At 44.3% G+C, this 23539-nt stretch overlaps 2 protein-coding genes across 6 annotated transcripts in view; both read right to left on the reverse strand.

Annotated features, from left to right (window-relative positions):
* Nucleotides 1-669: 669 nt before the first annotated feature.
* Nucleotides 670-9165, reverse strand: ERI1 (exoribonuclease 1). Of its 3 annotated transcripts, none has more exons than XM_079306673.1 (7): nt 8741-9165; nt 7892-8062; nt 5583-5793; nt 4183-4266; nt 3416-3525; nt 2233-2347; nt 670-1040 (listed from the first exon to the last, which is right to left on the reverse strand). In XM_079306673.1, exons 1-7 carry the CDS (start codon nt 8773-8775, stop codon nt 798-800), a joined length of 969 nt encoding a protein of 322 aa, XP_079162799.1. In that variant the 5' UTR covers nt 8776-9165; the 3' UTR covers nt 670-797. The 3 variants fall into 3 exon arrangements, with proteins under 3 accessions (XP_079162799.1, XP_079162798.1, XP_079162800.1); XM_079306672.1 differs by having other exon boundaries at nt 7892-8067; nt 8741-9164; XM_079306674.1 differs by lacking the exon at nt 8741-9165 and adding an exon at nt 7686-7743 and having other exon boundaries at nt 7892-7994.
* A 3436-nt stretch (nt 9166-12601) lies between these two features.
* Nucleotides 12602-23539, reverse strand: part of MFHAS1 (multifunctional ROCO family signaling regulator 1) — a 35107-nt gene continuing 24169 nt past the window's right edge. The window contains exons 2-3 of one of the 3 annotated variants that reach the window (XM_079306669.1): nt 16289-16415; nt 12602-14849 (exon numbers count right to left, since the gene is read on the reverse strand). In XM_079306669.1, coding sequence (XP_079162795.1) covers nt 14846-14849; nt 16289-16415 — 131 coding nt within the window. In that variant the 3' untranslated portion in view covers nt 12602-14845. Of the gene's footprint in view, nt 14850-16258; nt 16416-23539 lie in introns of those variants that run through there. The other 2 variants (XM_079306670.1, XR_013774359.1) reach the window with 2 other exon arrangements.

Below are 23539 nucleotides of genomic sequence, written 5' to 3' on the forward strand. Positions count from 1 at the left end.
TTTTTAAGACCAAATGGCTGATGGTGTCTAAAAAATTAATTAAATGAAGGCAGGTATGCAGGAATTGGAGATGGGATCCTTAAAGTGAAAATCTGAAGGATCTTCTCTTTTGAAACACAGGTTAGAAAAGTACTATCATACTACCCTAATGAAATTTTTATTCAACGCCCAGCTCTTTCACCTGATGGGGAAGCAGACAAAACATATCCCTTAAAGAAGAACCCAAAACAACAGAGTACTCATCTACTGCTTTAGAACTGATGAATGTGCACCCATTTCTCCTAGACTTAGTAAAAAACAAAAAAAATTGGTAGGAGCCCTTAGCAGAGCGCCTTATCAGGAAGGGCCAGCCCAATCACTGCTCCTTCAGTTCTTCCAGGAATAGCTTATTTGTGTGCAATGAATAAGCAGATGCTAGATATCATTGGAGTACATCACAGTGAACAAATACTGCCCACAAGATGGGGCAGAACAGCAGCACACAGGCCCAATCCCTCTTAGCAGGTGTTCAAATTACACATCTTAAAAGCTTAACACTTTGTCTGGATTCCAGACATCAACCTCACTGCTAGCAAAGTTGGAAACAACAACAGAAGGCATCAGTACAAAAAGAAATTGCTGTAAGAGACTTCAAAGAAAAAACAGCTTCCATGCTCCTCTTTATTTCAACAGAGATGATTAGTTAAGGTGCTTTAGGATTCTGCATGGCAGACATGCTGGCAAAAGTGGCCATTTAATAAGCTCTGGAGTCTTTAGCGGGTATCTGAGGGCAGCTCCCAAGACATAACTCTGAACTGCTAGTTTCTGTAGCGGGGCATCTGTGGAGCAGGGGCTCCCTCTAAGGGGACTGAGGAGGAGACTGTCATCAACTGTCCACCGTGAATTCTTTCATTCACCCGCAGGTCACAGCCATCCTGCAGCATCCTTATAGCTATCCTTGCAATGTTTTTAGAGTCATCAAGTCCACTGTGAGGTCTCCCATCGTAATTCATGCCCAGATTTTCAAGCATGATTGTCAGTTTTGTCTGGTTCCTAGGAACCTGATGGAGAAAGCGAGTAATATTCAAGGATTAGGTTCAGTACCAAGTCTTGATTAATCTAAAATGGGGCAGTAGAAACATATGAAGATTTTAAGCCTGCTTAAGTCACATACTACTTTCATGTTGCCTTCTGTCAGATTGCTAACCATTTAACTTCAAACCTTGGTGAGACAGACACTCTCCTTTTTACATAGGAGACATAGTCAACAGGAGTTTGTATTCAAGATACACTTGTGTACAAGATACACTTTGTATACAAGATACACTTGCGTTGGCAAGGGTGGAAGCCATGACCTAGGTAAGTTTTACCATATTTATAAAAAACAAATTGCCATCCACAGTGGCACCGCAGAGGGAATCCGGTTTGGTTTGCCTTTTAAATTCTAAGTGATTAAAGAAGCACTAGGCTCCTTATTCTCACTGACATCAAGCTCCTGAATGCCTTCAGCCTTCACAGGATGTGATCAGCAACACCTGCAGCAACACTGTATAATTGACCCAGCACAAAGTAAAGCTCTTTCCTTATTAAATGTCAATCTTTCTTTTATCTAGAAGTTATATTTAGTATGAAAAAGCTCTTCAAAAGAAGACCATTAGCTAGGCTGAAATCCCATCCAAAAGAAGTATTTTAGTGTAGGCTGATTGGGAATTTGCTACAATCTCCAATAACTCATTTTATGGTAGTCTGACAAAAAGCAGCAATAAGGTCCAGCACTGAACTCAGTATTATTTCTCTTGACAACATGATTAGACTGTAGATACATCCTCATCTTTCCCTGTCCCCATTACACTGTTAAAAGTCAAGATTATATGAGGTTAGTGGTGAAAATTAGTTTTGTAGTGTACTAAATGAAAATAGGAAAAAAAAATTTGAAAAATCAAGACAGTCTTTTCATCTTAACTGCTTCAAGATACACTCAATCTAACAGGACCGGTACAACATTTTTAGACAATCCTTCAAGAAGTACAACCTGACTCTCAAAAACAAGATTAAAATCAAAATGCAGTAGACTATATGATCTTCAATTAGTGAAGTGAGATCTGCACATGAAATACACTTGAAAATCAGGCACAGGCAACTAGTTTAAGTACTATAATTTTATACTACACAAGTAGAGATGACAAGCACAGTAGGACATTCTAGACTTTTAAACCAAATTTTCCTGTAAGAGACACAGCAATTTGTACAAACCTTGTAGAAGTTCCCATATGATTTGCGAATATTGATCCACTTTTTGGCAAAAGAAGGGTATTTGATACGGCTAATACGGCACTGGATGTTCAAAAATTTACTCATATCCCAAGATCTTAGAAAGTCAAAAGAGGAAAACATTAGTCATATATAAGCCTGTGTTCAACACATTGCACAGTTCTAGAATTAAACTGTCTTGTCTCTGGGGATCAGTAAAAAGAAAACAGTTCAGGAAAAGCTCACTTGCTATAGTCATGGTAAAGAATTTTTTAATATGAATTTGTTAATCATGGAGAAAAAAATAATGACAGGAGCAAGACTTTCACCAGGATGGTTTCAGGTCCACAACAGTTAAAAACAGATAAAAAACCAGCACACCAACTACACCTACCACATCAACACTGAAAACTGCCAATAAATTTGATGCTTACACAGCCCTCAGTGAAGCAAACGACACCTTAAATCTTCCTGATTATTTGAGTATGCATTTATCTCTCTACTTCAGGTAGGCTATTGAAACTAGACTGCACCTAGTTTTATGAGAACCCAGATCTCTTTGAAATTATGAAGAAATTATCCTATTTATTTAGCAGCCTACCTTCCTGAAACAAACCACCCCAATAAGTTTGTAAGCTGCAAGTTAAAGTAAAGCTTTTTTTTTCCCCATCTCTTCTAGCTGTCTATGCAATCTCAACTATACAATGGAGATTTCAATGCACCTATTTTCCTTAAGGAATTTCTCTGGGGAGGGCAGAATTCCAGAGACATTTAGGCCCAGCAGTATAACCAGTCCTGCATCAGCTTTGCTTTAGCATTTTCTTTTTTTTAATTCACTGTTGCTTCCAAAGATAGCAATATAATTACATGCTAAAAATTAAAAATTACAGAATGTTATTTTCAGGTACTATGTGCTAGATATAAATGGAGAATTACAGCAACAACGAAGGATAGTCTTCAGCATCACTCTGCTGCATACAGACCACTAGGAAAGAAGTGGCGCCATCTCATGGATTTAAGCTTCATTTCGAATAGTTCAGTTTAGCTTTACCAATTTTACCAAAGCTTCAATTAAAATAAAACCAGCAAAATGGTAGTGTCCTGATCCATCTTTAGCAATGCTCTCCCAAATATTAAGCATGGTTTTGCAGTTTTAGATTGTGCTGAAGGGTGCATAAGGACATACCCATCAGTCAACATGGAATAGCTATACTTTGTTCCCAGTTCTCGTTGTCTCATCCACTCTATGACATTCTGCAGAACTTGAGGAAAAATATCAGCTTTATCAACAATGTCCTAAGAGAACAATAAAAAAAAAAAGAAAAAAAACAAAAAGAAAAAACAAAAAGCCAACAAAATAAGGAACATTATTTCATTAAAAAATCCCTCAGCATTAAGTGTGTAAACTATATGGGTATATAGGCAATTAAAAAGTTGGCTTCATCAGAATCTTTACAAAGCCAGATTATATGTTAACAGATGACTGGACAGGTTTTTCTAAACTGAAAAAATAGTACCACAGAAGCACTGCTACAAGAGCCAACCTCCTAATGGCTTCTGTAAAAGTAACAAGGCTAGTCAGCAGTTGAACTTGGATTAAAACTTGTGAGGTTGTTTCCCAGGCTCCTTCTTATTACAAACCATTACCATCCTAAGACTCTAAACTCTTCAGAATAAAAATCTTAGGAGAGGAACTGATGCAATTCAAAAGGTGCTTTGCTCTACTAAATTTTGCCACATGAATTAAAAAGAGAATACTTTTCCCTCCAAAATGACCAATTTAGTGAAATCAGCTCTGTAATAATTTGGAGAGGGAAAAAACAAGGATTAAGAGAATAGGCCTTATAGAAAAATAACCATGAAAGACTACTATTTAAGGTTACCAGTCTGAAAACATCAACACCACATAGCTTTTTTTCCTATTTCTTTGTGAAGAACAAAAGTGCAAATTACCTGCGTTATTCCTGTCAGACTGATGCAGAAGTCTGAAAGCTTGGGATTAATCTCTGGCTTCACGTATTGCTGAAAGGTATCCTCCTGTAACAGTAGAATCAATTGCTCAGGTGCAGTACACTATGCAGCCCACAAGGCAACTTCTCTGGCTCACCTGCAGCCCAAAGGCAACAGCAGTTACTTGTCCTGCTGCAGGCAAAAAGGAGCATGCACCTCCTGAGGCAGTGTGAGCCTCCTGATTTAGCCATCATCGGATTCCTAATGGGACAGATAGCTTTCCAACGAGAACACGGCCTTCCTCTCAGCCAGTAGGCACCAAAGAGTGGGAATGAGGATTTAAGAGGGAAAAACGACTGCAAAAAAGCAGAGGATTTGGGAAGAGTGAGAGTAAGGAAAAAAAAGGTGAGAGGCATGAGGGAAACCTTATGTTTTTTTAGGTGGTATCTATCTCTAACAGTTCACCTGCAATTCAAGGAAAGCAATTGGCCACACACCTCAGAAGTTTCAGGCAAGTCCTATACCTCTGAATGCCAGCCAGGCAGAGACAAACAAAATCTCACTCTGGGAAACTGAGCAATTCAAGAGTGAAGACTGAAGGCAAGTTTCATGGAGAAAAGGAAGCCCCAGATCCCTGCCGTTACACAAAACCTGTTGAGTAGCCAAAAAAACCTCCCACTCTAAGAGCAATAAAAACAATCCTGGTCTGCTGTGAAGTCATACATGTAGTTATATTTTATTGTAGCATCACAATGACTACTGGAAATCCTCTTGCCATTAAGAGTTCTTCATAAATTAACCATTAATCAGAGTTGTGTGTACATCCTCTGTTTCACTGTGTCACTCAATTTCAGTTAAGCAAGGGGTAGTTTATCCTAAAAGAAAGCTATACGGGAACAAAGCACTTGAGGCTATCAAATGCCTGCTAAGTATGTTAAAAATCAGGTTATATAGCTGTCAGTCTGTTGGGTACAAAGTGGAAACAGCTGAGCCTGACAAGAAGTAGAGTTCTCTTTCAACCTCACTTTCTAGACCTCTGCATTAGTGTCTTCTAGATTGCCTCAAACAGGATCACAGAAATTCATCATTTTTGATTATGATGAATCCCTTGAGTCCTAAAAATTGCGGGCTTTAAAGCAGTGAAAGATAGGGCAGGTGGGAACACACACAAACAACTGTGAAATTCTGATCAGTAGAGGGAGTTGAAAGCAGGAGAATGATCATTTGGTAAATGCTTTCAGACGAGAAAGTTTTGTTTGTATGAAGAGGCACAGAAGATAAGCCCTTATAAAAAAAGTACACTATTTTTAATGAAACATCTGTTTAAAAACTAATCTAGACATGCTGATGCAAACAAGTTACTTCATAGAACGTAATACCAACACAGCCATTAGATCACTTACTATTTCCAGGGTACGCGTGTTAACTAAGACAACAGGAAATTCAATTATTTCATGTACAAATTCAGGTGGGTTTCCTTCTTCACATGTTGCTTCGAAGTCAACAACACATATGTAGTCATAGCAGCTGTCTCCATTAATGTATTCCTTCTGCATCAGCTTCTGTTTCTTGTAATAGTTTTTCAATCTCTTTTTCAGTACATCTTTCACTCCTCTGAAGAAATAGGGAAAGTGACAAAGATGGCATTCTTGTTTAATTATTCCCTTGTTGTAGAACTGAAGCTATATTTAACATTTGAGAGTTCACCACTTATTAACCTCATTGTGAACACCAGCACTTCTGAAGTCTGAATTCCACTTTATCATAGAGAAGCATCATCCCCATTATTTACACTACATTATATCCCATTTTCTGAGATAATGCAGAGGCTATGATACTCCCCAAAATACCATACTAGGGATAGACTGGGAAACATGGCCCAGAAACACTGCAGTCACCTCTACTTCAGAAAGACTTGGTATCTAAAGCCTTTCCAAAGCTCAAGTCTTTGTAGATTACTCCTGGTTGACCTCTGGCTCTGGAAGAAATACTGCTTCACCTGTATTCCTCTGTTTCCTCTATCTGAAGTGTTTCATGCCTGAGGCCTTTCTGCATCAGTGGCATAGATAACACAGAATCCATCTTAAATGTCCACATTTTACATTTTTCTCAATTTAAATTTAAAATTGAGTTTGAATAACTCAAATAAAATAAGGTATTAGAGATTTCAGTTGTCAGAAAAAACACGCGGTCAAGATCCTGCTTTTCGGGAGGTTTGTAGCTATAAATGAATTCACATGGCAAGTGACTGAAGTTACTTACTGTGTCCTTTTAATATAAACATTTTAATATATGAGTGCATATGCCAGAACTACCATATACGAAAACAGAACTGAATAAATGAGGATAATTTACCCTTTCAAGGAAGTTATTTTCAAAATCATTCACTGCAAATGAAATCACAGAAGCTGTAAGAGATGCATGTAGCAAGTGATGTTATTAGAAAAGCAGCCCACTGATCCACAAAGAACTGAAATCAAATTACTAAACATGCATTTGAGAATATCAGCTGCTTCTGCAGAGATAACTCTTCTTCACTCTGGTTTATTGATGTAGTTTAAGTCAATGACCAGGTCATGAAAAGTTGTAACAGTATGGGAGCTGATGGAGAGGGAAATTCCCTCTTTCTTCACTAAACTTACAAAAAAAAATTGAAAATAGGAAACAATTGACTATCACAATAACCTCTAAGGAAAGGATGGTGTGTGGTAATCTGCTCAATTCTCTATGTTAGAACTGATGCACTGTTTACAGATAAGACATATTCTGACTTTACGTATTTGAATATATTGACAAAAGAAGCCTAGCTTGGGTAAAGAAGATTTTAAGCTTTCAGCATTTACCACTAAATTTAAAACTCTATATAGATAACTTATAATCTAAGAGAAGGCCACAAACATATCATACAGTACTTGAATTCTGCTTTAAATTTTTAAATCAGAGCAACAGCTAAACAGCTATAGAAATCTAATGTGTTTCACTAAATATTTTTCTTAAGTAATGATTTTTTTCCTCATGGGGCACTAAAACTGATTTAACCAATCAACTCCCCACCACTTCTTCCTCATTCCTCCTGTCAACAGAAACAATGCACTTTATTTTTCTCAGCTGATCTTCCTCACAATATCTTAAGTTTGCCTGGCCAGAGAATTATTTGTCTTGCAGGTAATTTCCAGTACAGCAGGAACTACACTATACTCCCTTGCTTCTGCCCCAGCAAGCACAAATCCAGCTTATAATACATTCATTTTTTTCACATTTTTCTAGCATATGTATTCAGAGTAGCAAACTCTCCATCTAAAGGTACTTGTTCTCTGCATTGATGAAATCCTAAGCCCCATCGCCAGAGTTTGTAGCAATTATCAGATCTGTACTGGTACAGTAAATAAAAATATGGATGTTCTGAAGCAAGTTGCTATACGATGAAGGTCTGCAGCACCATCTGAGAACCACTGCAGTTCTTCTTTCCCTCTTGCCAAAAAGTGATGAGAAGCATCGTACAGTACCTTTCATTTCTCTGGGTTGCCAGTTGATACAGCACACATTAACCAGTATGCATTAATCCTATAACAAAATATGCAATGAGATTGCATGTAAAACAACTGGTGTCTGGTGCTGCGTCTGCTTTTCACTTTGTGCTGAGTTTTTAAACTTCAAAATAATCATCCCTCACAACTACTCTCTCAAAGATAAATCAATGTTTACAGATAACCTGGTTTCAAGCTTGAACTCTGCGAGTTTACTTCTGAGCTCTTCTCTGGTCATTCTGTTGATATAACCATTGGTTAAAGCAATTTCTTTGTAAATCGGATCACTGAAGTCGTTTGAACTGGCAGCTGAAGTTTTGCCATGAGTTTCTTGATCACTGATCCTACAATGCTGCCTACCCTAGAAGAAAGAGAAATCAGGAAGTCATTTAAGAAGGTCAAAACAAGATGTTAAAGCATCAGAACTGAGTAAAGCATCACACTGTTACGCTTGTAATCAAACTGAGCGAACTTATAGACAGGTAAGAGAATCAATACTGAAGACTGTTCTGGAAGCACTGTTTTCCTAAACAGCAAAAAACAGAATATAGAGACACTAATGCACGTGTCTTGATCCATGCCGAACAGCAGCTCTTAGAGACAAAACTTGAATACGCAACCTAGTCTCAAGAGGAAGAGTTCTCTGATACAAACGGGCAAAGCCTTCACAAGCAACGAGATTTCTTTCGACGACTGAATCAAACAGAATCCACACTGACTTGGCCACGCGGGCCGGCGCCCAATTCGTGCAAGATAAACAAAACAATAAACAAGAGGAAAAACTACGTGCACTCCGGCTCCCGATCGCTGCTCGCGACACCCATGGCGTGTTGGGTGCCAGGTCGCAGACATCAGACACTCGGGCGGGCATGTGGCACCAGCGTCACCCCGTGAGCCCCGGGGAGGGGCAGGGCCGGGCGGGCCGAGGCCCGAGGTGGACGGGCAGCCAGGCCGTCCTGGGCCAGCGGCCTTGGGGCCGCCTCCTCGGGCCAGCACCGCCCGGCCGCACGGCCCTTACCGCCCCGCGCACTCACCGGCGGGCAGGCTGCGGGAGCAGTCGCCGCCTCATCTCGGGCGGCCTGCGGGCGGCTCTCTTTCTGTTCCTCCATGGCGGCGGCGGGAACCGGAGGTGGGGACGGCAGCCCGTCGGGAGCGCCAGAGCGCGGAGCCTGCCCCTGGGCGGAGCAACGGCCCCGCCACCGCCGCCGTCGCGCTAGTGCGGCTCCGTGAAACCCGAGCGGCGGCTGCGGCTCCCGGCGTTACCCTCTGGCATCTAACACTGTGGTGGATATGTGCCACGCGTGCCCGGGCCGCCTCACCCCCGGCTGTCCCACCAGCCGTCGGCCTTGCCCCTTTGCAGCAGCACTGCCGCCTCCTACATCTGCCTCAGCCGTCCTGGGCTTCTGCCCAGCAGTCCCTCCGGGGTTTGGGGTCGTAGCAACGCTCTAGAAGCTCTCTCCGTGCTATGGTAAACACACTGGGCAGACACCTCATTTATGCCTCCGTCCGCCTTCTCATGGCACTGACTTAGCACAGAGCACACGAAGCATGGACCTGGGACACCCATGGTGTGTTAGGTGCCAGGTCACAGACATCAGGACTGCAGTTGACCCCCAGCCCCTTCATGCCAGGCAATGTGCTGTGCCTGCTGTCCCCATATCCCTTAATCTAAAGTCAACAATCAGGGTGAGGTGGGTGGCACAAGATGTGTAAAGATTTCTGGATCTTCTTGGCCAGGAGGTGAAGGCAAAGCAGTGAAGCCTCTCTGTCCATCACAGGTCAGTTTATTTTCCACTGGTGCTTCCCACAGTCCTGAAATGCAGTCCAGTATCCCTCAGTTATGGAGACCTATGTGTATTGGCACCCAACTAATGCAACCATGCCAATACCTTCACATGGGCCAGCCACTAAACAATCCAGAATCTCCTCTGGCCCCAGCCCCCAGCCTCAGTCAGGCCTCCCGTCTCACTGTGGCACACCAGCATCTCCTTCCCTAGACTTGCTATGCAGAATTTGTCATCTTCAGTGCGTGTGCCACAGAGATCCATCTAATCTTCTCCACATTGAGTGATGACAGAAGTGAGACCACACATAAGTGCTTGGAGCTATGTGCATGTCCTGGTTTTGGCTAGGAGAGTTAGCTTTCTTAGCGGCTGCTGCAATGCTGTGTTTTTTGGATTTTGTATGAGAATACTGTGGGTAATACACTGATTAATTAGTTGTTGCTTACTCTAAGTCAAGGCCTTTCAGTTTCTTGTGCTCTACCAGTGAGAAGGTGCACAAGTTGGCAGGAAGCACAGTCAGGACAGCCAGCCTGAACTGGCTAAAGGGATATTCCATACCATGGAACATTGTGCCCAGTATGTAAATGGACAGGATGAAAAGAATTAACTGGGCGCTGCAGATACTCATCCCCCATCACTGGGGAGGGGCTGGGCATCAGTCAGTGAATGGTAACCGCACTGCACATCACTTGTTTTTCTTGGGTTTTATTCCTCTCTCTTTCATTGCAATTATTAAACTGCTTTTAACCCATGGATTTTACTTTCTTTCCTATTTTCCTTCACACCAGAAGGTGGTGGTGAGTGAACAGCTGTGATGATGCTTATTTGCCAGACGGGGTTAAACTGCAGCAGTGGGAAGGGATTTGCTCCCATTTTTAATTCACCTTTTTGGTGCTGCCACAAATGCTCCTGTTGCCAAGCAGAGGACCGCCTGCCTTACTACACTGCCTCTAAAACCTGCTCTGAACATGAGCAGGGAACCACAAAGCCTTCCACAAATGCAAACAACACAATACCAATAAGATCCACTGAGCTAACCTCACAAACTCAAACAATACCTTAAAAGGTAATGGGGAAAAAAGCTGTTCCCCAGAAATTACATGCCTTGCTAGAGGGGGCAGTGGTTCACAGATGCTAAATATGGGGCTCCATGCTCTGATTCACTCAATGGCAAATCTCTTTGTGACTTTGCTACAGCACAGATCTACAACTAGGTGCAGACCCTTCCAGAGCTAGGCGCTGCAAGAGGAAAAACAAATTACACAGCCAGGACTCTCCTGCAGATTGAGATCACTTTTATTTTCAGTCATTTTCGTGAGGATGTGTGGGCAAGTGTGAGTGTGCTGCATGTGTGTCTGGGCATGCATATGTGTGTGTGCAGAGTCCTGCCCAGTGATGTAGACTATATGAATACCTGCAATTACAGTCCATGAACTGAACCATGAAGCACGTGGTGAGTGCTACAAGTGCCCACTTGCTTGCCTCTTCTTGTGCTTACTGCAGTGCAGCATCTCCACCTCCCGGCACTGCTGTTCCAAGGATGCCAGCCCAAGATCCCATCCAAAGGGCGGAAGAGGAACAGAGCTCCAGGACCTGTCTCTGCAGTAGTGAGTCAGTGGATTTTCATCTCACTTAGTGAGTTCCTAAGTAACATTTGCAGTTCCCTTTGACACAACCAAATCTAACTCCTCACAGAGAGGAGCCTCAACTGCTTTAACAAACTTTTAACTGCCTCAGAGGTACAATGGAGAAGAGAACAGGGACCCCACGTAAGCTCCAGTGCTACAGGACAGCCAAGCACATCTTGAGTTCCTGGGAAATACACTACTGAGTTAAATAGCCACCATGAAACTGTGGCATGGGGGATGCTGCAAGGGAGATTATCCATGCTTATGCAGCCCCCAGTCTCTTCCATCTGATGTGGGAGACCATGAGGCAGGGTATATCTCAAACTGTAAATCCCAAGGGCTCCATTTCAGTTTAACTTTTTAAAGCTGAATCCCCCAAGCTCAGAGCAAAGACAATGCATAAAGAACAGCACTGCCATGAAAGGAGACTAGTCAAAGGCATCCTGGCCTTGTGGCAGACTAACAACAATTTTACTTCTCTTTTTTGCTTATAGCACAGTTAAAACAGAAGTGTCCCATCACCAGGACCCTCTGCAGTTGCCAGAAGTCTCAAAGTACTTCTGTAGGCCCTCAAATGACCTAAATGTGCAGCATTACTCTTTGAACTCACTCTCACTCACCTCTACATATTTGTATGCTGCTTAGGGACATGCAATTCCTCACAAACCCAGAAGGCAAAGCTGCTATCCTGGGAGTTTCACTTGGACGGATGCAGGTTTGAATCCCAGGCTTTGCTTTGGAGCATAACACAGGGTACTCCTGGACATCTTCCAGCTGCTTTAAGTCCTGGAGTGCAAAGCAGCTCCCTAGCTCTGCTTCCAAACCTGTCTGAACCAGTTTCAGCAGGAAATAAAAAACCAGTTAATCAAGGGGTCTGCAAACCAGTAAGTAAAACTAGTACAATTGTCTTGAGTGAAGTAGGCATCTAGGAGATTCTCCTCCTATTCCAAAGGAGTAAATTCACTGTCAGCTCCACAGGGAGACAGCTGATGTCCCAGTTCTTTCTGACCTCTATAATGCTTCTTCAGTAAAGACTGCAGAGTGCTCCACAGAGACCTTAGTAATTTCTAACAGTTTGGTAACTCTCCAAGCAGGGAAGAGAACAGGAACATAATACATACTCTGAACTCAGGTATATGCTGCTAGGGCACTGCATTCAAGCCCTCTTTCCTCGTGGCTTGATTCATGAAAAATGACAAATCCTTAAAAAAATACAAGGCCCTCATTCCTGAGGTTCAGGGATATTAAGTGGGGTCTGACGCAGGAGCTCCGCAAAGGGACACTGTATGAGGATCCCAGGGTACATCCTTAAAAGACAAAATCAAAAATACTATGAACCACTTGGTTTGGTTCTGCTGCATGGATCTCCCACCTGGCAACTGCAAAGGGGAGATGTTTCTGAACTGCATAGAAAATTAAATGGCTTTTGCATATTAAAAAAATTTGGATGAAAACACAGTTACACCAGTTACTAAACAGTGAATGGATGAGCAATTACTATTTTGTATTAAATAGACCCAACTAGATGGATCTCCATACTGCCACACTCCCAGCATTACAGCTTCAGTGCACAACAGCAGCCTGAGTGCCTACAAAGGCCAAGGTATGCTCCCACGGAGGTGGCACACCCTGGCAGGATGGCTGCGGTCCCAAGGAGCAGGTTGTAAGATGTCTGCTCTGTCCTCTCACTCCTTCAATGCTCACGCATCCCAGACCAGATGGGTACACTGGGAAACAGGCCTCCAGCTGGAAAAGGATTCCAGTTTGTGGTTTCTTTACAATGTGGTTTCCACGCAACTTCACAGCAAAAAATTGCTAGTTTCTTCCTATGGAGAACGGAAAGAGAGATGAGTAGCAGCAAAACAGGAGGTGAAGGCTGCCCAGCATGGGAAGTGACAGTAGGGTATGCTCTAACACAAGTACTCCCTGTACCAGGCATGTTTCATGGGCAGAAAGACTCAGGACAAAGGAGTTTCCTAGCATTATTCCTGAGCACCATTCAAAGATCTCATCTCTTTTTCACCTTCTCCAGCCATCACAGGCAATTTTGAGTCTCCAGTTTATCCACAGCAACACAATCAATTAATGATCTCCCTGACCTACCAAGTTCATTGCCAGAGGTAGCATGTCAACACATGAAATCTGAGCCTAAGCTACCCTCCCAAACTGGAACGAAACCCTGAAGGGACAGGAAGCTGACTGAGCTGCCAGCTTTTATTTGACAGCTTTTACCCATGAAGTAAGGTACATGGCTTGATTTCTTCTACCTGGCCTCTGGATCTCCTGCTGAAGTAGATTTGGCCCTGGTTTCCCAGGATTAAGTTCTTGCTAATGGGAAGATTTACAGCCTTGTACATAAAGCTGGAAGTTGCAGGATCAGAAACGAGAGGAGTATCATCTATGCAAGTCCTGGCAGGACACATCACTGTCTTGCAGTGGTTGCAGGCCTGGCCAGCTCACATCCTGGTGGGCATTGCCTGCTGACTTGTACCACCCATCCCAGGTCTGCCATCACAACCCAAAGAGTTAAGAGCTATACATTAACAGAAGTATTTTAAGTCACTCATCTCTCAGACCTTTCCTAGCATCTGATGAAGGGATCCTGACTCTGCAAATGCCTGCCTCCTATTGATTTACACTGAATAAATATTTGCATGGAGCAGGACTCAGACAGCACAGTTACCAGGGCTCAGCTGCAGGCACAAACTAACAGCAACATCTTAGAAGTCCTCAAAGCCACATAGCTGGGGAAAAACCAAAACTTTGGTACCAGTGCTCAGCCTGTCCCTTCCCACATCTGAAGAGGGAAAATGGTTGCTCATGAAGCATGGCTGCCAGGGTCAGCCCAATTTGTACCACACAGCCAGACTGCTTCATCAGATCTCTGCACAAAGATGCCTGGATGGCTTTCCTAGGAAGATGATAAAGATCTAGATTTTTAGTGCTCTAGTGGACAAAATGCACAGAGAATACCACAATGGCAGTACCAAAGCATCCAGATATGGCAGACCAGCAGCCGTTCAGGGATAATGGTAACACTAGGGATAAGAAATAGCATGTGCCAGAGGCACACTGACTGCCCTGCATGATCACAGCACATTCTCACCACTTCATGGCACAACATATGTGAACACAGGGCAGGAAATGTGTCCCAACCTGCTTCTCTGCCAGCCTTAGTTCAAGATTTCTGCATGGGACACAGCCAAGTGTTTTGTGATGAAGCAATTTCAAAGTCTTCACAGTACCAACCCACTCCCCGGCAAAGCCTTGGCCAACTGCCACAAAACTCACTTGGTCCAGGAACAAATCCAGGGAATCCCACTACAGCTCATTTCAAGAGAGTTTTCTCCAAGCAGGTCTGAATTAAATGGTATACCAAGAACATTTTTACATTCATCATGAGATCCAAATGGGTTTTCAACATGTGATCAGTGGGTCCACAGAAACCTATTCCCAGTGCTTTCTCTCTGGCCAGCGGCCCTGCCATCTGCAGCAATCATTTTCCTTCATGCCTTGTGATCCCCAACCTCCAGATGACTCCATCCACTCCAACCATGAGGCCCCCACCTGGGGGCTGCCCCTGCCCCACAGTATTTTTTTCAGGGTCCAGAGTCCAAATCCCATTGATTCCTGTCAACATCAACTCCACAACTGGAAAGATGGGAGCACTGCAGAGCATCAGCCATGTTCTGCCCAGTGGAAAACCTTTGGCACCAGCAGTGATGGTTTATCTGGAAGAGGAAAGGATAAAGAAAAAGTAATACAGCAGCGTTCATAGTGCTTGTGAGGAATAACCTAAGACACACAATTTTCTCAAGGCTTCTAAATAGGGAACGTGAAGTAAAGTAAAAGTAACACAGGCCTTTTTGAGAACACAAGTTTCCTGCCAGCAGAGTGACTGTGAAACTGGAACACAGTTAACAGATCTTGTTGAAGGCAGGCTAGAGGACAAGGAGGAGGCATAGCCTGACAGCACAGTACAACAAAAATGGCACCTACAGGCTAGAAACGTGCTGTGCCAAGTACACACACACACACACACACAGAGGAGAACCAAACAAACAGGCAGTAGTGACCTGTGGCACAATATCAGAGCAACTTTTCTGCCCCAGGTGAGCACTTCAATCTCATCTTCAAACACAGCTCAACACCCATCCATCACTGAAGTATTCTCTACCAGAAGTGGTATTTTGGAATGGGAGGGTACTGAACAGAGAGAACAGCATCTAAAGCTACTGTCAAGACACTGAAGTGACAGTAATAAGCATTCACATACAGCACAGCAGCACACACCAACAAGACACTCAACTGCTCCTCTAAGCTCCCCACCAAATTCCCTTGTGCCACTCCAGTTAGAACAGACCATGGCTGAATTTCTGTTATCCGGAAAACCCATGGATCAAAAAGCCAAGGCATTGGCTGCTTTTGTGAGTGTTGTTCCACATTTTTTCCCACCACAATACAGCTCTGTTTTCCAAGCACATTCCTACTCTGTGAAGTACATATAGGCTACAGATGCGCAAGAGGGCAGGGCTCCTGTCCGAGGGGACCTCACCAAGTTGGAGGACTGGACTAACAACAGTGCTGTAAAATTCAACAAGGACAACTGTGTAACTCTAATCCTACAACAGGGCAATCCCATATACCACCATAGCTTGGAGTCATGCTGGCTTGGGAGAACACATTGAACACAAGCCAGTAAGGCATCTTATGGCAATGAAAGCCAAGTTAATAAAATAAGGGAGACTCGGAACAAAAGGAAAGAAGTTCTGTCCCAGAATAAAGTCTGGAGAGGTGGTAGCACTTTCATCCTATAGAAGGTCCCAAGGAACCTGACCTACCTGTGAAAGTTGTCCTGCTTGGCAAGGGGGTGTACAGGAATCTCCTGAGGTCCCATCCTACCAAAACCCACCTATGACTGCATTATCTCCTGATCTGTCCTGCCCAATGTGCATTTTGCATCTGCCACAACACAACTCAGAGAACACATCAGTCCATTTCACTGTACTTTTTATCCTCTGAGCAGGCTGAGTATAGCCACAAATAATTAGAAAAGTCCCCAGGCTGTGGGGCTGCTACTTTCCAGAAAAAAGTGCTTAGTGAGGGCATGTTTTATGTCAGATTTCTGGTGTCTACTGACAGGGGAATTAGGTCTGCTTTCTGGTCTCACTTGGAACAAGGGCTGATCACAGTAGGAGTGGGGGGGTAAACCAAGGCAACATTAACTCGCTCGCTGCCGTTCTTGGGACAGATGATCTCCGTCAATCCCTCTGGTCTTGGCTGACTCAGCAGTTCTCCTGTGAATAAAGGAAAATAGTGAAAACTTTCAAGCATCAGCAAGGCAATTTTTTCTTTTAGCACACCTTTCCTCTCCCCCTCATCATGTAAACATCAATGAATGATGCAAGCAAGCACTGCAATAGGGCTTACTGGTCCTGCAATATGAACAGGTACCATACATGTAACCATGGTGAGTGTCCTGAGTACAGTGTGGACACATGATGCTCCCCACACACATAACATATGCCATCTTTCCAGTCTGCTTTGAATCACTGCACACAGCCTTGAGAGCTCCTTAGGGATTTGTAGCATGTAGATGGAAGACTCCCTAATGCCTTTCTCCCTGACTGCATTTGCCACAACTACCAGGGGAGTGTGGCTGCATCCTGTCAGGACCCTTGGCTGTGTTATAATCTGCTGAGCATACAAATCACAGCTCCCAGCTGTCAGCTCTTCCATAATGGAGGCAATACCAGCTCTGTATTGAGTCAGTAGCAGTGCTCTCACACAGCCAGGTATCCCTCTGTGAATTGAGTTGCATCAGCTCCACTGTTCAAGTGCCAAGATGGCAGCTCCTCACTGCTGGTACCCTTGCAGAATGTAGTTCAGGGCAAGACACAGATCAGCACAGTAAGAGGAGAAAGTCAGTTGCTGATGTATTCCCAGCCCAGGGGAACATTTCCCCAACAGCTTGCTCAGAGCAAATCAAGTTTCCTCCTGGCTCCATTCCACACATGACTGGCCCCAGCAAGGGAGATACCCCAGCCATAAACATGCCATCTCCTCAGAGAAGTCCAGCTACAGCTTAGACATCCAACAGCACCAGAAACAGCTCTTGGTACCTGTCTGGGAGGTAGAGTCTGCTCTCAAAGACAATATGGGATGACCAGCAAGGGCTCAATTCTTCTGAGTGCACCTGCATGGGTGCCAAACATACCGACCCAAGGCAGAGGCATCATGTCACAGGCTTAATCAGTGACTTTCTCTAGAGGCAGGCCAGCTGCAAGTAGGCTGCAGCGGTGATGAATAAATCCTTCAGAGGAGTTCTGTTCCTCTCCCGGCTCCTGTCCCTGAGGGACTGCTGCTGTCTCTGCCCCCATTCCCGTTCCTGTTCTGTCCCCGCTCCTGTCCCTGCTGTCGTTCCCGATCCCCCGGGTGGAAGGGGGGCACTGCCTGTGTCTCCGGCACCGCACTGGGATCCGGAGCAGAGCAGGTGGTTTCACAGGAATAAAAATTCCAGGGGACATCCCCCTGAGGAATTTTTACAGCGGTTAAAGTTGTATGTTTTTATAAATGTTCCCGGTTGCCTGTAATGTAATTGTTAATGTTAAGTTATTGGCATCACCCTGTTTTGGCCCTGAATTGTCTTACCCCACATCCCCTTCCCCTTTTTGTTGGGTTATACTGTTGCTGCTTCCCTAAAAAGGCGCCTGTGACAGAGGAGGAGGAGTGACATCAGTGGAGGACATGCAACTGCAAAAAAATCCAGAGAATGCTGGGACACCAGAGCTGAAACCCCTAAAATAACGAGCCCAAATAACATCTAGGACTGAAAATGGTGTTCGCCAGTCAGGAAAAACAACAGACAAAGCAAAGTCACCATCTGGAGCTGCTCTGTCCTGCTGCCATGACCTAAACAGCACCCTATCACCATGACCTCCCTTTAGCAATGCACCATTTCATTCTTTCTAGGGACCCATGAGGATGAAAGACCCAGCTCTGCCTGTGAAGACACAGCTGCACTCCTCCTCCTCCATGTTGCCCTTTGGGAAGAGCAGTGGTGGGCGCTGCCCTTCAGGTTCCCCACCCAGAGCTGACTCCAATAAAGGCCTTATAAAGGAGCAGGTCTCTTGGCCCATTTATTTCAATCGCCACAAGTCGATACAAAGCTCTCTGGACCCATCAATCAAGCAGCCACTGCGAGCTGTCCCCACTTCAGTAAAACACTCCAGACAGATAGTCCTTGGACTACTCAATTTTTAAATAAACTTGCAATAAATTTCTCTACTGTTAAGGAATATCAGAAAATATCTCCTTCTGTCTAGTGGATATTGCTGGGCATCTCAGGAAAAACAGAAATCACACTTCAAAGTACTGCTCAGCCTGTGCAGCAATAGCACAACAGTCAGCCCCATCATGGAGCATAAAGCCCTACAAATGTTGCTTCCCTCTTCTCGTCGTCGCACTGCTTCTCTTCTCACTTTTAGGAAACAGCACGTCATTTCATAACATGAAAACAGAGGGGAGGGTTTGGCAACGTGTGCTGGTTTGACACTAAGGACAACCCACGGAAGTGATTTTTTCTGAGAGGAGCGGCTAGGCTTCCCTTATGTCTGACAAAAACTGACAACCAGTTAAACCACTAAAAGAAATGGACACACCTCTGTGAAATTCACATTTTAAAATTAAGAAACCCCGGGAAAGGTCTCTTCCCTTCCCAGCCTCAGTACAGGTAACAGCCTGGCCTGGCCTCTCCGCGCGGCCGGGCAGGGCCAGGCCGGCGACACGGCCCCTCGTCCCGGCACGGGCCCCAGCGATTGCTAGGTGGGGGGAGGGGAGGCCCATAGGCCGCAGAGATCTTGGCTGCTCCCTCCTCCATCCCAGCGTGGCAGAAATGTTGCCCCGCTAACACTCCGGGAGAGCAGCTCCGGTAAGGGACCGGCCCTGCCGCCCCCCTCCGGACCAGCGGGTCGCTGTGCCGGGCCTGTGAGCCGCAGCCTCTGCGTTCGCGGAGTAATGGGGGGGGGCGAGGCAGGGGCGGGGCGCTGAGCCAGGTTTTCTCCCCCTGAATGGAACGCCGCCAAACACTGCACTACCATTTCTGGCTGGACCCCTGCTAAGATCCTAGTCTAGCCCAGAACTGCTGAAAAGACTCTCTATCGCAAAACAACTCCTGGCCGTGCCCCGGAAGAGATCACATGACCATCTGCAGGCCTGGGGGAAAATATTAACCCTTTCACTACCCAGAATGAAACTTGCAGACATTTTGTTCTTTCTCCTGAGTGCAAGAAAAGGCCTGAGATGAAGATACACATAGAAACAGAATGAAAACACGAAGATCAGACAAAAGGAAGAAGTCAAGGTCCCAGATGGAAGGGATTGATGGAGATGCCTCACTCTTGGATTGAAATTTCTCTTTTCTAAGCTATGGAGAAGAGACTCTTGTTTCCCTATAACTCAGAAAGGCATTATGGGGTGGGTGAAATGTTCTAATTGTAGATGTGAGTAGAGGCATTTGTACTAAAGTAAGCAGATGTTGAAATAGCTGTGATCCCATGAGGAAGTTTGAATAGAGAGAAGATGAAGATCCCTGCTGCCCCCCAAGGAAGAGAAGAAAAAAGACCCGTTTTCAGAGATGAAGAGAGTTTTTATTTGAACTGTTATAATCCTTAAAGTATGGCCCATATGTTGACATGGTCCTCAATAATGATTGTAGGAAGACTGTTAGTCATGGAAGGGATTTTTACACAGTGATCAGATTTCCATTCTCCTGGGCAGCTGATTCACTGTGACATTGAGGCCATGAGAAAACTGTTTCTTGTGAAGAAATCTCCATAGACTGAAGAGAAGTCTCTCCCAAGTAAATTGGTTAAAGACTGGTTTTAGAGATGTTAAGCTGACTGATTTTCTGTATATTGTTAGGGTGAAAGAAAAGAAGTTGTGGAGGGAGGAGAAGTGGTCTGAAAATTTTATTCTGATTATTATTATTTTTTTCTTGTAGTTTGTAGTAATAAAGTTTTTCTTTGTACCCTTTAAAGTTTTAGCCTGCTTTGCCTTCCTCCTAATCCTATTCACAGCAGGAAATGAATAAATAATTCTAGTAGGTGCACTGGCAATTTGGCCAATGCCAAACCTGTGACATAAATTGGTGCATTGGCTGGGAAATTTCAAAATTGGTGAACCAAAACCACTACACAAAATTGGTGTTTCTGCCCAGTTGAACTGAAACCACAACACAAGGAATATGCACAGTTCCCCTTGAGAGACACCCAACTTGTAGGGCCAGCAATTCCATTTCGCTCCCATGGTCTGCAGTCTGAATTCACATTTGGTTTGAGTATCTCCCCTCACCTCACACCTACACTCAGACCTGAACTGGCAGAGCAGCTTTTAAGCAAGGAAGACAGGCCTTCTAAACCAGAAGAAATGTGATGGCATTTGCAATTCAAAGTTAAGTCTGCAAGGCAGCATCTTCAATTACATGAGCTGTCATACTTTTAAAGCAGCATTACACCCCATCAAGCACGTATACCACAGGGCTTAATCTCCCAACAATTCCCAGGTTTCCAACCCCAGATTGACTTCAGAACTGCAGTATTGATAACTGTACTGAAAGCACCATCTCTGAGAGATGAGTCACAAAATCAGTGCACCATCATGCACTTTAAAGACAGGACTAATATCCATTAGATCTTAAATCAGAGGAGTGCAATAAGACCGGTCTGCCTGCTTGAGCCTGGATTCCTATTTCCATCTTACCACTTCAGAAATGATGATTTCTCATGCAGAGGACATTGCTGTAGGGTAAAACAGATGCCCGATTTCCATGTAAAACCCTTTCCACTGCTCTTCAGTCACCCTCCTTTTCTTCACGGCTTTACCTTCCCCTCTAGGCTCTCTCTGGAATAAAGGTCACCTTACCCTGTACCCAGCCCCAAACAAATCTCTTATAGCCCCACTCCCATTTCCTGCTGACATACATGCTACTCCCCAGAAGGAAGACTTTTCTTACAATTTCTCCATAAGACAGACCATGCACCAAGTGAACAGAAGATCACCTATGCATCCTTACTATTCTTCCCCCTTTCAGCTAAAAGATGTCCTATTGCTTTACTACACTGCTCTCATCACCTTCCCATTGCAAACTGGTCATCTTTTGCTGCACAAACTCATCATAATACTAAACTAGGTATAACTATCTAAATCACACCTCGTATCACTACTGAATAAAAGCCAGTGCAAATCCCATTGCAATATGGAATGTAATGTATGCTATAACAAACTAGCATTGAGACACCCTGCTTGGATACAACTCTCCAGGCCCCGAATCTCTTGGAGGTTTCAGAAACCTCACATTTCTATTCAGAAATTGTTCAAACTGTAGGGGATTAGCAATAAAAGTCTTCAGGGGTACAGCAGGGTGGGAAAGAGGAGATCCAATGAAGTACTGGATTGATTGATACAAAAGGAAAAGATGAGTGCCTGCCATGGGGAGGTGTTTGCTTGGTTTAATTGGTTAAGTTTAAATGCAGTTTAAATGTAGCACCTTGTATCTGCAGTACTTGTTCTGCCCCTATGTACAGGCTGTATTTTGCACATTCCTCTGTGATAATGTCACAAATTTTACTGGAAACCTCAGTTTTGCCTGCCCTCTCTGAAAGATTGCCTACAATAGCACATAGACAGCCACAAAGCTTATCCTAGTCTCAACATGGACTTAGTTTTAATGTTAACTTCCACAGAAGCCAAAACGTCAACTACTTCTTCAAGTAGGACTAAGACCAAAACCTTAGTCTTAAGGCTAAAGACTACAACAGTCAAGTGTGTGAAGAACATCATTTTCCAGTGGACAAATCTGCATGACTAAGATTTTTCATCTGATTTAAGAGCATGAGCCCTGTTTTTAAAGGCACTTTAATGCTGGGTACTTGAGGATGAAGGCCTGATATTTAGATGTATCTAAATCCCAGATCTGTTGATAGTAGAGAGGCACCCACCAAGCCTGGTTAAAAGCACCTCTAAACAGAGAGCAAATGCTTAAGAAGATGCTCCTTTGCTACCTCTCATTTGCAATGGCACAAATGGTGCAGAAATACTGTATCTGTCCCATGGCCACCCTCCTGGTGTTTTGGCACAGGAATTGGTCTCCGTAACTTGGCAAAATGTGCTGCCCAGCAAACTAAGGTTGAGACACAAACCAAGACCCTGTCATGAAACTACCATGGTCAGTTTGGCTGCTGCCATAAGTTAGTTTATAAACTCCCCCAGGCAGATGGGCTGAGTGAGTCATGCTGCCCACACCATTTAAAAGAAATGTGCTACACATGGGCAGTCACAGGGAAAGGCAGGAACAAACCTTCACCCTTTCCCAGGGCTCTACCAGAAAGGCCTGTTTCCTTGCAGCATTAGCCAGCTCACCTGAAGCAGTTACTTCTATGTCAGTAAGATGTTCTTCACTGCCACTGTTTTGTCCCAGAACACACAGGCACGTTCTCACTCAAAGCTCATGCCAGTAATCAGACCCATGCATGCTGCAAAGCACACTTCACTGGTCTTTAGAAAATATCCGTGAAATGCCAGATACCCATGACAAATCAGAGAGCTAGGAGAGAGGCTGACAGCAAGGAAAGTGAGTACTTGTAGGAATGTTTGGTTACTCTATGTTGGCAGCCAGACAATGCCAGCTGTAAGCCTACTTGGCTGCCTAACAGAGAGGAAGATTTTGCATGCAGGAATAAAATCCCACCTAGACCACTTGCTTTCATGCAGTTGCCACTGCAGCAGCTGTGTTAACTGGGCAAGGTTCCCCATTCATGTATCAAGAATCTGCTGCAAGGCCACAGGGATGAGATACTCTACTCTGGCCTGTCAGGCCATCTCCTCTCCCTCAAAGCTCCCAGGACAACATATTTGCACAGTATCAGCCTGATTATGTTCATCATTTTCATGCTGTTATCCTGCTGTCAGGATCTGGGCCCCATAGGGACAAGCTGCCAGCAGTAGGATGAGTAGGACCTGGCCCCAGCTCTGTGGTGTTGCTTCTTTCTCTTCAATCTGCCAGGGACCTTGAGGATATATTGCTCATGCTTTACAACAAGGGCATGAGAGCCAAAACCAAGCTCCTCCTACATCTTGCCCTGCTTGAGCGCTGACCCACATGCTCCATCATATATCCTAGAGCTGCTCCAATCACATTAGGACCCACTGGGTTTTGCAGCCTCAGTTCTCGTATGTTCTCTTACCCGAAATCCCTTCTCATGCTTCCTCTTTGCTGAAGGCCTTCCAATACAAACCACTTCAAGGGGGGGTTGAGAGGAGACAGACTTTACATCTCAGCTTCAATGGCTTCTCTGTCAAGTGTCCTTTGACTAATCTTTGCTTGTGACATCTCTCAGCATAGCACTTAGCAGTCATACCTTTA

This window comes from Erithacus rubecula, assembly GCF_903797595.1.
Source record: "Erithacus rubecula genome assembly, chromosome: 5".
NCBI lineage: Eukaryota > Metazoa > Chordata > Aves > Passeriformes > Muscicapidae > Erithacus > Erithacus rubecula.

Bases quoted from the DNA above. Each gene is read 5' to 3' on its own strand.
- ERI1 (XM_079306672.1), bottom strand. From the start codon at position 8,815: ATGGAGGAACAGAAAGAGAGCCGCCCGCAGGCCGCCCGAGATGAGGCG. The intron at 8,068-8,740 runs GTGAGTGCGCGG...TCTTTCTTCTAG, and splicing joins CTCCCGCAGCCTGCCCGCCG to GGTAGGCAGCATTGTAGGAT. The intron at 4,267-5,582 runs GTAAGTGATCTA...CTACTGTTACAG, and splicing joins ACACGCGTACCCTGGAAATA to GAGGATACCTTTCAGCAATA.